Source organism: Semicossyphus pulcher, unplaced genomic scaffold, assembly GCF_022749685.1.
Source record: "Semicossyphus pulcher isolate SPU_LCO1_2020_fin unplaced genomic scaffold, fSemPul1.0.p SCAF_1, whole genome shotgun sequence".
Classification (NCBI taxonomy): Eukaryota; Metazoa; Chordata; class Actinopteri; order Labriformes; family Labridae; genus Semicossyphus; species Semicossyphus pulcher.
This window is the reverse complement of record NW_027211603.1, coordinates 6,862,806-6,877,213: the sequence shown is the minus strand read 5'-3', so window position 1 is coordinate 6,877,213 and position 14,408 is coordinate 6,862,806. Positions and strand designations below refer to the sequence as shown.

The 14,408-nt window shown below is 40.2% G+C and overlaps 1 protein-coding gene across 1 annotated transcript in view; it reads right to left on the bottom strand.

Annotated features, from left to right (window-relative positions):
* ddb1 (damage-specific DNA binding protein 1) overlaps positions 1 to 14,408 on the bottom strand; it is a 58,347-nt gene that overhangs the window by 29,123 nt on the left and 14,816 nt on the right. Inside the window, exons 10-14 of the mRNA XM_069661701.1 lie at positions 11,585 to 11,687; positions 10,794 to 10,869; positions 10,606 to 10,714; positions 7,522 to 7,700; positions 2,319 to 2,482 (exon numbers count right to left, since the gene is read on the bottom strand). Coding sequence (XP_069517802.1) covers positions 2,319 to 2,482; positions 7,522 to 7,700; positions 10,606 to 10,714; positions 10,794 to 10,869; positions 11,585 to 11,687 — 631 coding nt within the window. The remainder of the gene's footprint in view (positions 1 to 2,318; positions 2,483 to 7,521; positions 7,701 to 10,605; positions 10,715 to 10,793; positions 10,870 to 11,584; positions 11,688 to 14,408) is intronic.

The following is a 14,408-nucleotide window of genomic DNA, read 5'->3' as shown; positions in this document are numbered from 1 at the left end:
CTAATATGCAACAGAGTAATGTGGCAGTGCTTCCAATAAGAGCTAAAAATATCCACAATTAGGACAGCATTAGAGCTTTTAATTTGAAGGTTTCCTGTTTATAAGTATGCAGCCACACTGTCCTTGTTAGGCCAGTGAGCGGGAGAGAACAGTTTGCAAAGTTTGAGCAGCTGTCAATCAAACACACTTGGATTATACTTTGTGACACTGTGAGAAGGAGTGTGGGAAAAATTCCACATGGATGCAGCAGTCTAATTGGAGAGTAAGAGTCCTGCCTGAGCCGCTTCACCATGTTCGGAAACTTTGTCTCAAGTGGCTGCTGACTTTTTGATAAGTTTAACCAAAACGTAGTCAAAAGCCCTCTCTTGCATATTTTAACATTCACAGTTTAAACACTTTTCAAAGCCTAAATGGCGCACTAAATGCATCAGGGTTGGCAGCATAGTTAATCTTCAAGTACTCATCTCGAACATGGTAAAAATGAGGCACTAAATGGGAGACTAAATTTACATCTATGAATGAAACTGAGATATAATCATTTCCAGCTCCCACTTCACTATTATAGACCCATTCCTTGGACTTCCTAAATGAATAGATAGATAAATATGCTAAATCCACCTATCATCACCTCCAACGCTCCCTGACTGACACGTTAAATCTCATTTTCTTTAAGCCACACATAAAAACTAAAAGAGAATTTGTCATCGCAGTTTTACAGGGGATTATGTGCTGAACTCTATCTTGGCCAGAGGCTCCAAAAAGGTGCAGATCACATATTGATTCAGGAGATTTAGAGATGCCAAAGGATGTTTTTCTTTACCGTTTCACAGATCCATGCTAGCTGTTCCCGCCGCACCCCCACCATTTCCAGTCTTTATGTTAAGCTATCTGTCTGCGAGCTCAAGTTTCATGTTTTACCATTCCAGTATCTCTGGATTTACTACATTTGTACTAGACCAATATATTATCCCATTGCTAAATTTTCAATTTCTTCTAACTGTTATAGCTCCGTTTTATTTTTAGGTAAAAAGCCATCAAACTTCAGCCATGTAAAGAGAGGCTGCCGCTTTGCAAAATTCCTCCTCTAATGCAATGGCTTTGAACACTATAGGTTCATGTGAAGTAAGAATTGATTTTCTACCTAATTTCATGATTTATTTAGTGCATTTACAACCTTGACTCAACATGTGGATGGCCTTTTTTCTTTTACTTTCTCGATGAACCTGATGACAGTCGGTAACGACCGAAACGCCGATGATATGAAATAAATATCATCAGCAACAAGCGAGACAGTGTGCGACAGTTTTTCACATATTGTTTCAAGACTGCACCTCCCTCCGACGCACCTGTCACAATTCAGGTGTGCACAGGTTATTTTACTTTCTTTAACATTAATTTAAAGATGGAATCTCAAAGATCTCAGTTTCGTTCTCTTTGGCGACACCTATGGCGATAAACGGTAATTGCGGAGCACACTTCCCAGATATCCAGGCAGTATTGAATGTGTGACGTCCATGGTTGGCTCCGGTTGTAACTCTTGATTTTCCTCACTGACGGTCGCTTTCCTTTTTAGACTGTTTGCCTTCATGTGAGCGTCGAGTTTGTTTCTTTTTCTTTGGATTTTTACTTATTTTTGAAGTTGTATCTGTAGTCATCCATCTTTTCTTTGTTTGTTCAGCCATAGTAGATTACTGTTTACTCGCAACACTTGCAGAGACCGGAAAAGCAGCCGCTTAGCTCCGCCTACCCTCTCTGGCAGACCGACCACTGCTGGCTGATGGAAAACACGTCACTAACTGGGCGCCGCTTGTAATTTCTTCTGCGAAAGTCACCACAGACACCCAGTCTGTAATAATACTATATACTACAAATGCAAAGGCTGACTTTGTTATTTAATGGATCTGTATTTCTTTTTAAAGCTAACTTTTGACTTTATTTTCAAAAAATAAAGGTTAGTGACACTTTGTGCTTTCTAACAACGTATCATTTGTGAAGGTCATGTGAGGATTTCACAGAACGCCCACTTCAGGCCTGCGTTCAGGCTGAGGCTTGCTAACAGTGAATAACAGAAACAATTTGCCTTTAAGAGTGAAGATTCTTCTGGGTAGTGTTTAATTGCTTTCTGTGAGAGACTATCTTAGGTTAGGAGTCATTGCTTTTGTGCATCTGTGAATCCCATTAAGACATTTTTATGTGCTATTGGGCTATAGAAAAAAAGACTTCACCCGACTTGACATTATCTGCATCTCCACTCTCTCCGTCTCACACACAAGCCAGTAAAAGCTTTCCCTTTTCGAGTCAGCGCTCTCGTTTCTCACCTCCGCCAAGCATTTCCTTGTGCAGGGCTGTGAAGCAGGGCAGTTTGAGCACACGGGCTGAGATGTCGGTCCAGAGTCCCACAGCGCAGAGTGGTGACTCACCGCCTCCCTCCCCAAGAGGTGTGATGTCCAGGCAGGCCACCTCATGCTCCATCTCTGTGGTGCTGATGGGAGATTAGAGGACATGGGAAAAACAGTGACAAGCTGCCCTTCAAAATGTGTGAATGTGAATCTGTGCAGAGGTCTGACTGATTTTTTTCCCCCATGTGAAATGCAAATTAGGAACTGTATGACAGGACTGGGCTTTGTGGTTGTTCTCATTAACAGCCAATCAGATTTCAGCTCTAATTCATTATTATTATTATTATTATTTTTTATGTTTCTTTACCAGCTTCACCTGATAAATGCTAAAATGATTGACAGTTGATCAGCCATTTCCCCAGTGAATGTTCTCCACAAGTACATCAGGAATATCAGGTTGTATGAACAATTTGCGAACAAATGGTTGGATCCAAAGTTATAAACATTACAGCACAATAATACTATTAACACATCTCTGGAAAAAATGAAGGCACCAAATGTTCCTTAAATCAGCATCTCTCTCTTCATGTCATGGCTAGTCCAATCCATATCTGAACCCCCTTGAAAACCTCCTGAATGTGATCAAGAGGAAGACGGATGTTTACAAGCCATCGAACAAAGCCGAGCTGCTCCAAGAGTGGCCTAATGTCCCCCAACAGCAGTGTGACAGACTGGTGGAGAGCATGCCAAGACGCATGAAAGCTGTAATTACAAACCAGGTTATTCCACTAAATATTGATCCCTGAACTCTTCCTGAGTTACAACATGAGTAATCTGTTGCTTGAACGTGAACTTGTTTTCTATGCATTATTCGAGGTCTGAAAAACATCTTCATTTTCTGCAAAGAAAAGACCTTAAATTAGAATATTTGATTTTGAAGTAGGAGAAATGTTGTTTACAATAAAACAGGAACACAAACCTATAGGTTGTAGAGCCACAGAAAAACATATTTTTGCAGTGGTCTCTTAATTTTCTCCGGAGCTGTATGTATGACCGAGTAACAGTGTAGGTTAAAAAGATCTCAGAATCTCCTAGACTTAAATATATTAGAAAATCTTTGATAGTCTCTGAGATTCAAGTGGTAAACTTATTTTAAAAAACTCACAAAAACAAAGCCTCAAATATATCATAAAATCAAAAAATGGAGGTGGGAAAAAAACTGGAAGCACTGCACCGCTTCTGGCTGTTTTATTGATGTTTTATCATCTACAAGGGCCCTGATATGTTGTCAGTGCCTACACAGAGCAACACAGGAGTCAATCAAGAATTTAGGTTTACAGCTTGTTTGGGATCTACCAATACACATTCTATTTCCAATAACACTAAGATTACTGATTATTATGATTAGATATACCGCTAGACTATCTGGATTCACCTGGCAAACCAGCACCTTATTGATGTTGGCTGAACATTTCTTAGCAGTGCAGAGACACTTCACTCCGTCTCCTTCATAGTTGCATCATATATCATCACTCTCAGGGCAGAAAACAAACACTTTGTGCTTCAAGGAGGCCTGGTGGCCTTTTTTACAAGCTGTTTGCCTTACTCTAACAAAAAAAGCAAACATTATTTTTGTGTGTCCTTTTTTAACTCCTGTAAAAATAGTGGCTCGAAGCAGTTTTATTGCAATACTGGCACAAAGACAGCCACCGGGGTAAACCACAACCGCAACATGACAGAAATATAATAAAATGTTACACTCAACAGTATTATTCACTTTGGACTCGAGAAATGAGATGCAAATCCCTTATCTCAAACTTTACTGCATATCAGGGAGGGAGAGATTAAATTAAGGGTAAGAGTGCAGTAAAATCTAAAAACACATAGCTGTGACTCAGAGGCAGAGTTGCTGAACTGCTGGGGATAAAGTTTATTGATGTTTGATTAATTAAACTTTCAAACAACAGTTCTGTTGGGACTGTCTACGCGCGGTATGTAAGATTCTTCCCTGCTGTTATACTAACTATTCAATTAACCTGCAATTCCATCAGTCTGACTCATTTGTTAACAAGTAGAAAGACATCTGGACTGTGTTAGCCTCCTCACAAGGCACCAGTCTCTGCAGTATCTTGTTACCTTAGATTTGGTTAAGTGACTAGCGATAAATATGTAGCTTTCATGCTAAAGGTCAACTTTACAGAGATCACAGCAGACACCTGGAGGTAAGATGAAAACATTTTTTACTCCTACACTTCTCTGCACCTGCATGTGTTAGACCCACAGACAACAAGCTGACTCACAGGATGACACGTTTTATAGATTCTTTACTCTGAAAGAATCGTTTTTAAAAGACAATGGTGAGTCAGCTGGTCTTCACTGGATTTTCTGTTTCAGATATTAAGTGGCAACTGAAGAGAGCAGTGCCAGCCCTCAGCTGCCATATCCACAGACAAGATCAAGTCCATACACAGAAATTAATATGTGGTATATAAGTATGTAAATTAACCCACTCATGACTATCAACTAAATTTAGTATGTTGAGAAAAAGTCCCACAGATGTTTTTCTGTAGGAGGTAGAAATACAAAATTTGCTGTGGGAACTGTTTATATGTGGCTAGTCAAAACAACATTTCATTTTTGACTTTGGACATTTATTGTGCCTTAATTGGTTGACAAAGTTGTGTCGTTTTTTTTTTTTTTTAAACTTAACACTTAACTTGTTAACTAGTTTAAACTAGTTTAAGATACAGCCATTGCTGTAACATACTATTTGTAGTTGATAGACACAAGGGTAGTCTGTATTTTAGTTTTTTTTACAAGAAAACTACAGGAAATACAGGTTCCTGTGATCACATGTTCAAAGACTATCATGCACCTAAAGGCCAGATACATTCAAGTAAAAAAAAAATATTTTCCAATCAACTTTCAGGAAGAAATGAAGAGAAATGAAGCTTCAAAACCAGGCGTTCCCAACAAGGCTTCCATTCACTTCAATGTATTTTGAGGATGCATGCTGATGGCTAATGGGCCAATAGAAATGTATATATTTTATGCTGTCAGCTTTTTGCACTCAACAATCTTCCTCCACATTTATGCATACACTGTAAAGCTCTTCTATTACACTTATTGTACATAATTTTATATTATATTGTTTTTTAAGGTTTATTACTGTTAATTTTATTAATTAATTCCCTTGACATTAGAAATACTGCAGTTTACTAGTTTTGTACTTTTTATTGCATTTCTGTGCTCATTGTTTTGCACCAAGACACGTTCCTTGTACGTGTAAACTTACCTACTAATAAACCTGACTCTGATTTAACAAGTGGGCAATAACATATTAACACCCTTTGTAGCACAGAAGCTGACTCAGTTTGTAGAGCCATCACCATCAAACCTGCTGGCAGTAACGGTGGGCATTAATAGAATAGTTTGAAATAGGGGGAAACAGGCTTATCTGCATACCTGCAGAGAGTTTACTATAATTGCCGATTCCACTGTCATGTCTGTTTCGTAAATATATGTAGCTGGGCTCAGTAGCCGTTTAGCATAGCTTGGCACTAATTTGTAAAGAATGGAAAACAGTCTGTCTCTGTCAGAGGGAACAAAACTCTGCATCGCACCAGGACGTTTGAACATAACTAATTAACAAGTTAGTAGGAAAGCCCAGAACACTCTTCTGTTCTCACTTAAGACAGCGTTGTGGATTACTGCATTGGTCCATTCATTCATCACGAGCGTTCAGGCAGCTGAACAGGAAAGACTGCAACCACTTTGAGCAAAAGTTTTTACTGTTCCAATTTCCCCTTTTAAGGACGTCTCTAAGTTATGTGTGGAGCCCAGTAATGTTTGTTTAGACCAGACAGAGCCAGGCGAGCAATGTCTTCCATTTTCCAGTCTCTGCGCTGAGCTAATCAAACTGCTGGTGTTCACTTCAGGATTTACAGTAAACACATGAGCGCTCTGACATATTGTGATGTAACTCAAGAGAGCGAGGTCTTTTTGGAAATACACTTAGTATTTACCAATATGTCTTCTGAATCCTTGAAGGCACTCGTTTGTGTTGTCTTTCATCACCTTATGTAATGTTATACCAAGAGATCCCCAGATATCCTGAATTAGGTAAGCGAGGTTTATACCGTAGACTGTATATAAAGAAGTGGACGTAAGCACCTTGACGCCACCAATTGGTCTGTTGACCATTTTGAAGCATCAGTTTGGAATTTGTCCTTCCCTATCTTCATGTCTTAGAGCCAGAAGTGACCACCTTTGGACGGGAGGGTGGAGGCCAAGATCAGTGATTCTAGTTAAGGTGATGACTAGCAGACACATCCTTAAATATACAATCTCGAATATTTCAATTTTGTGCTCTTGAGCGTCACCCACTGTCGATAATCGGTAATTACAGGAGCCCAATTTAACCAGGCGTCTACAGCTGCCTCCCTTTGACATGGTTCTAACACTTGATTTTCCTCGCTTTCATTTGTAGACTGTTTGCCTTCATCTGAGCGTCGAGTTTGTTTCTTTTTCTTTTGATTTTCACTTATTTTTGAAGTTGTATCTGTAGTCATCGATCTTTTCTTCTTCATCATCTCTTACTGCAAAAGCAGAGGCTTTCATCAGTGGGCTGTAGGCTCAATCACCATTGTGTTACCTCATTTGGTGATAGAAAATGACTTAAAAGACACTCATTTAAATGAAAAAGTTCGAGATTATACCTTTAATTAAGCATAACTTTAAGCCTTAATTTAATGTACATTTGTCATGAGTGGGTAAATTAGCTATAGAGACCTAAAGATGTTTTTGTACCCGGCTGTGAACATGTTTCTTTCTGCTGTAAGGTTGGATATTAAACCTTTGGGGTCTAAGGGATTTGGAGCAAGCCTTAATTGGTCTTTTGAGGAACTGCAGTTTTTGACACTTCCGTTTTGACTTCGTTTTTCAGCCCCAGAGGGTGCCACTTGATTTATATATAAGGAAGTGTAGAAAAAAAAGAAGAAGCTCTGGGTTCCTGTGTTATACATGATATATGCAGATAGAGAGACCTTTATGAGCTGCGTTTGCAGTAGGAGGTTATAAACTCCCCAATTTATCAGTGAAGGTGAAATATTTCTTTAAAATAAAGTCAGCTGACTGATGAGTCTTTCCCTTGTGAGTGTGTGTGTCTGTGATTTCATCCTACCTGATCTGTTTGAGCTCTCCAGCCAGGATCTGCAGGTAGTAAAGGGCCCGTCCCACGGCGAGCACCACCTGAGTGTGGTTGCATGCCGCCACGCTGATGTTCCTGCCCTGTGGCTCCTTCCATTCACTCACTAAGGCCTTGCTGTCTTGCAGCACCAGGCGCACAGAGCCTGATGTGATCTGGAGGCACATAAAATGTTTCCTTTTTTAATACATTACTCTGCACAGTGTTTCTGTGAAGTGACTGAACACAGGATGTGGAGAAAAATATGAAGCGGTTTCAAAATAAATCTCATTATTTTTATGTTTCTCTGAGCTAAGACGCACTTTTTCATGACTGGAAAGAAATTATGATTAATTGCAAAAACAGTTTTTCAGAAAGATTTGTATTTGTGTGAATACAAATGTAGGGAGACAGTTTTGGACGGCAGAGAGAAGATAAATGACTCCGCATTTAATCTATTTCAGCTATTATAAAATATTTCAGTCCTCAGATAATGATTCAGACCCCGACACTTTCAGCAGTCCTGATGGAGCTAAAACGGATGCTTACAAGCAGAGAGAATTTGAATAGAAGACATCATGAAGGCTGCAATGACATTTTGTAAACAGTTAAAGAATTAAAATGAATCCATGGGAAATACAGCTCTTCCACCAAAGACAAAAGTTAAGAAATGTCATTTTTTTAAAAAGATGAGGTAAATGTCCAGCATTTGTTCCTACAGAAATCCATTTAATGAAACACCAAAACAAGATGTTAAGATCTATTAATATTGGTATAAAAGTTAATTTGATTGTGTCCGTATTGCCTGTACAAAAGAGGCTAGTGAACACCTTGTAAAAGCCCCTCAGGTTATGGAAGAATAGAAATGTAATATTAAAAGTATAATGATGTGATGGGGAGAGCCGAACAGCGAAGAAAAAGAGCTGCAGAAGTCTCATTAACAGACTGCAGTCGGCACAAACAACAGTCAAACTATAAATGGAGGTGTTGCACTGTTGGGGAGCTCACATAATGTAGAGGTGCAATGAAATGTGAAACCACAGTATATATCTAAAATGGGATCATTAATGGAGTCGTTGAAAGAAGTTATGAAGATTATAACGTCCAGTTTCTACACTCTGTTTATGTCTGCAGTTTGTAGAGGAAATCACAGCACTTTTAAAGAGACAAACACAGTAAAGTCTGACCTCTTGTTGTGAATGTAAGTGAAGGCATCTTTTCTACATGAGTTAAGTTTTAGATCAGAACTCACAGTCGGGGAACGGCCAGTGTCCAAACACCTGGGGAGGTTATTTTGTCAAACAAGACTAAGAGTCTACAGCCACTTTAGTGGCTCTGAGAGGCTGTCTTTACGCACAGCGGTGCTTTGAGCTGAATGCAAACATCAATGTGCTACCGTGCTCAGAATGCTAACATGCCCTTTGGCGGGTATAATGTTTACCAAGTAGCATAGAGGCTTTTAAAGTTACCTCGTAGTTTGTTTAGCAAGTTAGAGTGTACGAATGGAGTTAGCAAAGTGCTGCCAAGGCTGATAGGAAAGTCAATACTTTTTGGAAGTATTTGGTGGCCAAACAATTGGGTATTTAAAAAATGTGGCCTGCTGTTATTGCAGGAGAACGTGTCAAGGAAAGTAACCACAGTTCACTCAGTGGTGATTGTGGATGTCTGTCCCGAATTCAAAGGCAATTTGTTCAACAGTTTGTGAGATATTTCATCAAAATCACCCTCATAGTGTGGATGGAGGTCTGGGGATTTAACCTCTGAGGAACATGAATCTCTGTACAAAACTTTACAGTAATCACATCAATGAAGTATGTTGTGATCACCAGATAGATCAAATACTCCTTTAGTCTTAATTGTGGTAGGCAGATGCGTATGTTGTTTGTGTTTGTGTTGGTCAGCTAATAAATCTTCAGGTCTTTTTGCTCTCACTTGGTCTCCAACTCTCCCCGAGAAGAATACCTTGTTCTTTCTTGATGTTCAGCATTATTCACTAGCTGCTTATTTAGCTCTTTGCAGCTTTGTGTTGAGTAGGTTGTTCACGGTTTGCTTCTTTGAGCTTGTTTGCTGAAAATTGCAGCAACAGTTTTTTTTTCCTTTTTATTTTAAATTGCAGGGTTAATTAGAGCAGCCAGGCTCAAGCACCGAGTTTATGTGCAGGACAGAGGGCCGAAATAATGAGCTAAAATAAGGCCGGGAGCTTCAGAGTCAGGCGTTCATTCTTTTTGGGTTTAGCAGTATGAACAACCCTTTCATGTCATTATCTTCATTGTTAGTATAAAATGTAATGCTAAGTGCACGATTTGAATGTGATTTGAGCATATTTTAGATTATTAAGAAGAAATTAAAATGCAATTATGTAGCTGAGAATCTGCACAGCTTCTGTGCTGCTTTCAGTCCATTGATGTGTCCACCACAGTGTCTTTTCTGATAAAACCGCTGAAGGCCAAAGTAAAAGATGGAACTCTACAGCTCGCGACCTCAGACAACTTATTGTGTTTCAAGTGATTGTGTCTCAGGAAAGAAAGCAAAAGTCGTGTTACAACAACTGTAAGATGGGGAAGAATTTAAAAGCGCATTTAGTGAACAAACCCTGAGAAGCAGGAGAGTTAATAAAAATGTTCCAGCCTTTAAACACAAGTATTGTTGTCATAACAACCTAAAGATTTATGGTGCAGGGTCTAACAGTTGGCAGAGTTCCCAGCTGGTTTCATCCTCGTTTTTAAAAAAGGCAGGCTAAAAGTTGAATTTAAATGAAGTGCAATATTCATCTCCACCAAGTGTAAAATACATGAGGTCCTTTTGCGCTCTTCCTATTCACAGCTGCCCCTTTCAATCATGTATGACTCAGTTCCCGCAAAGCATATCCGATTAAAGGGAGAAAGGCCACAGTTTAATAATTAATTTCTATAATTAAATTTGAATTTGTAAAATTAGATGCTTCCTCTGCTTTGAACTGGGATGTAAGAAGTCAGCTAATTCAAAGAGAGCGGGGTCAGGCGTCAGATGAGTATCAATGATCTAACAGTACATGTGCTTTACACATATTACAGCAGCGTGTGCATGTGTGTGAATACGAACTTGGATGAGCTGCTGGTGCGCCACGTTGCCGCAGTAAAATGTCTGCTGGTTGTCCACGAAGCCGGGAAGTTCAGTCTCCTCGACTTCCTCGCCGCTCAGCATCAACACTCTGGGGGAAAACACACTCTCAAGATAAGATAAAGACGTTACGAAATTGACTCTACACTTATCTGGCAGGCTGCACTCACCGTGTTTGACCCACGAAAGACAGCACCAGCATGTCATCTGTCTCTCTGCCTGCCTCAGAGCGGAGCGGCCACAAACCTACAAGGGAGGGTGTTTAAAAAGGACATTTTCTTAATGCACCATTTTGCAGGGCAGGAGAAACACAATATCAAGCCGGTATTACAGCTGATCTTTAACTGTTCCATCCATCAAATGTTAACATGCTGAGAGACGTACAGGTTGCAGATCCCTCTCAGAGAGCAATTGATTGGCTGAGTGAGTAATTGCCTCTCATGAAGAGGCCAGGGGCAAGAGGCAGCAGCTGAGACTTTTAGGGCAGAGACGGTCAATAAACAGCTGAAGCCTAACAAGTGAAGCAGACCTGGACTTGGCCTGCGTGTCTCATTTAAGCCTCAGAGAAGTCTTTGGAGAGGAACCTCATTTTCTGAGATTAAGAGGTGTCTGCCATCATTACGGCTGATGGCATTCTTCAACTTGACAGTTTACTATTGTAGACGCTGCAGTGCTTGTTGGTTCGCTTAATGAAAACAAATGTTTCCAAATTGCCAATCCTCCCGTCCTTTTGAAAGTAGCGAGCCAAGACCTATGACATCCGAGCCATCTGCCCAGACTCGCATGCTGAGCTAAACGAGAAACAGCTGGCGTCTTGGCAAGGCGAGGCAGACGCAGACAGATGTGAAGGTTGGAGTGGCACTACTATCAAGTCAGTGAAGGATTAAACTCCAGTTAAAGTCAAGACTTAAGAGGGATGCGGTGGGGGAGACACAGACACACACATACCGAACAGACAAACCTTTGATTCCTGGGAGGTCAATGCTGGCATGCTCATGAATTCCAATGCCGTTGCGGATGATCCGAAGAGAGCCCTCTTTGAATGCGCCCGAGCATGTCACCAGCTGAAAGCAGCAAGAAAAGACATGAAGACATGAGCTTAGGGTCCATGTGAGGATGTGATTCGCTTTCCACATTACAGACAGTTGATACGTGGCTCATCCGGTGTCTTTAACATCTCTAATCTTCTTTTTGGATATTATGATTGCTTAAAAGACCCGGTCTCATTTTGTAGTTTTTTTTAAACATCATTAAAATCTGTAATAATAACTTGTTGTACTTATCAAACTCATTAGACTTCTCTTCAGCCAAGAGTTCAAATCTCAGCAGCAGCTCACCAATTAGTTAACAGTGAGGAACATGATCAATGAGACGGTCCGTGAGGTTTTAGATACACTCCCAGGTTAGGAAAACATATTTGGAGAGTAAATTAAAGGTAAATGGTACAATTTTTTCCCAAAAATGTCGGTTGTAACCATCCAACAGAATTTACTGACTCACTACCTGGTTAAACTTTGACATGGCACACTTATGTGGGCAACGACGGTTTATTATTAAGTCACATTTGTTCACTCTGTCTTTGACCTCCAAATGAAGACTGAAGCACTTTTTTGTTCACCAGTCGAACCTGAAATTAATATGGAGCTGAATACCAGATCAAAAGTATGTTAAAGGGCCTTGAATACAGTCTTGTATGTATCTATTTTGTACCCTGTCAACTTTAGAACTTTTATGTTGCAAATGGAGCTGCTGTGATGCAAGAAACATTTCAGACTTGGACTGGAATAAAGTATTCTCTATCTATTTGGTAATCTGGCTCCAAACATCAGTAAAACACCTATTTAATCACAACAAATCCAATATTACAGAAATAAGAGCACATTTTTAACATGCAAGAAGCCTCCTGAAACCAAGTGTTGGAATTACAGTTAGAAAAACAGGGCAATTATTATATTCATTCAAATTTTAATTGCGTTGTCTATTTAATGTCACAACAGTTGTAAAATTAAAGACCAAGGGGAAGTCTTTCAAATGTTTTCTTTGTAAATGGTAAATGGACTGTACTCATATCTTTCGACAACTCAAAGCTGCTTTTACACTACATGTCACAGTCACCCATTCACACACACATTCACACACTGATGGCAGAGGCCTAAGTGTCAATCTCCAATCAGATCTACGCCCATTCACGCACCGATGGCTATGCCACCGGGAGCAATTTAGGGCTCAGTGTCTAAGCCCAAGGACACTTCGAAATGTTGAGTGAGGGAGCTGGGGATCGAACCACCAACCATCCAATTGAAGGACGACCGACTCTACTATTGAGTCACAGCCACCCCTGTCTGACCAGCTGTTAAATATCCAGTGTAGAGTGTACTATCATGTATGACAAAACGCAGCAGAAGTAAATCCTCGCATTTCAGAAGCTGGGAGACTGTTTGGTTTTATGCTAAGAATAAATATCCGCCGTGATTTATGCAAATCTCTAATCAGTGTCGATGTTAAATCTGGTCAGTTAAAGCATTAAGGAGCCGTGCCAGCAGTTCTCACATGTACCAGAGCCTTCTGTGCTCCAGGTTCTCGCTCTCCTGCACTCCTTCAGCTGTATACTTGGCTTACATAAACACTGCTGAATATCCCAGTCGGCCCCCAAAACATGTTTTCCTTGTTCATAACATCCTCAGCACTCATATTTTGGGATGCCATTTTGCTGTTGGAAACGTAGCTAGTTTGCAATTCAAGCGGAGGCAAAGACTGTAAAACCCAAGCCAAAATAACCAGTAGTTTTTCTAGGCAACAAACTATTTCAGATGATTGTGCTGTTGCCAGAGGAAAAAAGGATTTTACAGCTGCACCCCGGAGACAAAGAGAACATCCACAACAACTGGCAGCATTTCTCATGCTACAAAACTTTCTTGCATAGATAGGAGAGTTTAAAGCTCGGTGAAATATCCCTTAAAAAACGAGTTAAATAATTAATCAGTTATACAGATTAATTATCTTTACAGTGACTAATTGTGCCAGCTCTTTCATTGGTAGTAATAGCAGCAATATTGGTAGACCTGTAGGTTAAAAGCACTGACAGTCATTAATGCTCAGAGAGCTCAGTGGTCCCAGCCGTGGCAGTTGTAAATGTCATCTAAAGTACGAGTTATGTTAGAAGTCATGGCAGAAGTCAGGGTCATGGCAGCGGCACTGACAGTTAGGCAGGATTTGTACATCGTATCAGCTTATAGTGGAGCCTCTCTTAGATTGCCAGTTCAAACATGGCAACAGTGTTAACATCCAGCACCCTGAAGGTAAATAAGTGTGATGTCTGTGCAGTCTGTCTGGAGAGCATGAGAATGTTATTCATTCATCCAGTCACGGAGAACTAACAGGATTAATACCACAGCCCATATAATCTCAGCCGCTACCACCTGCCACCCAAAAGCTTCATCCTAATGGAAATAACCATTGTGAACCTGGCAACCCACCTAACTCCCCGGGCTTGTTCTCAAATGCCCTCACACTCACCGTCACACTCTCACAGGACTGTCTGAATCCTGACAGTCGGCACATAATATTTTTGTTTGTGTATTATTTTAATTTATGCAGGCTTTTATCATTCAGAAACCCCAATGTGGTTTTCAGCTGCACATCTGTGAATGCAATAATTGTGCAGATTTTACTGGGCTGTGCTGCTTTTTCTTGTTGTATTTTGTCCTTCAGCTGGTGCGTGTATCCTCGGCTGTATTAAATGTCTTGGAATTTGTCCCCACTAATTAACCAGGCCAAATTCTCTG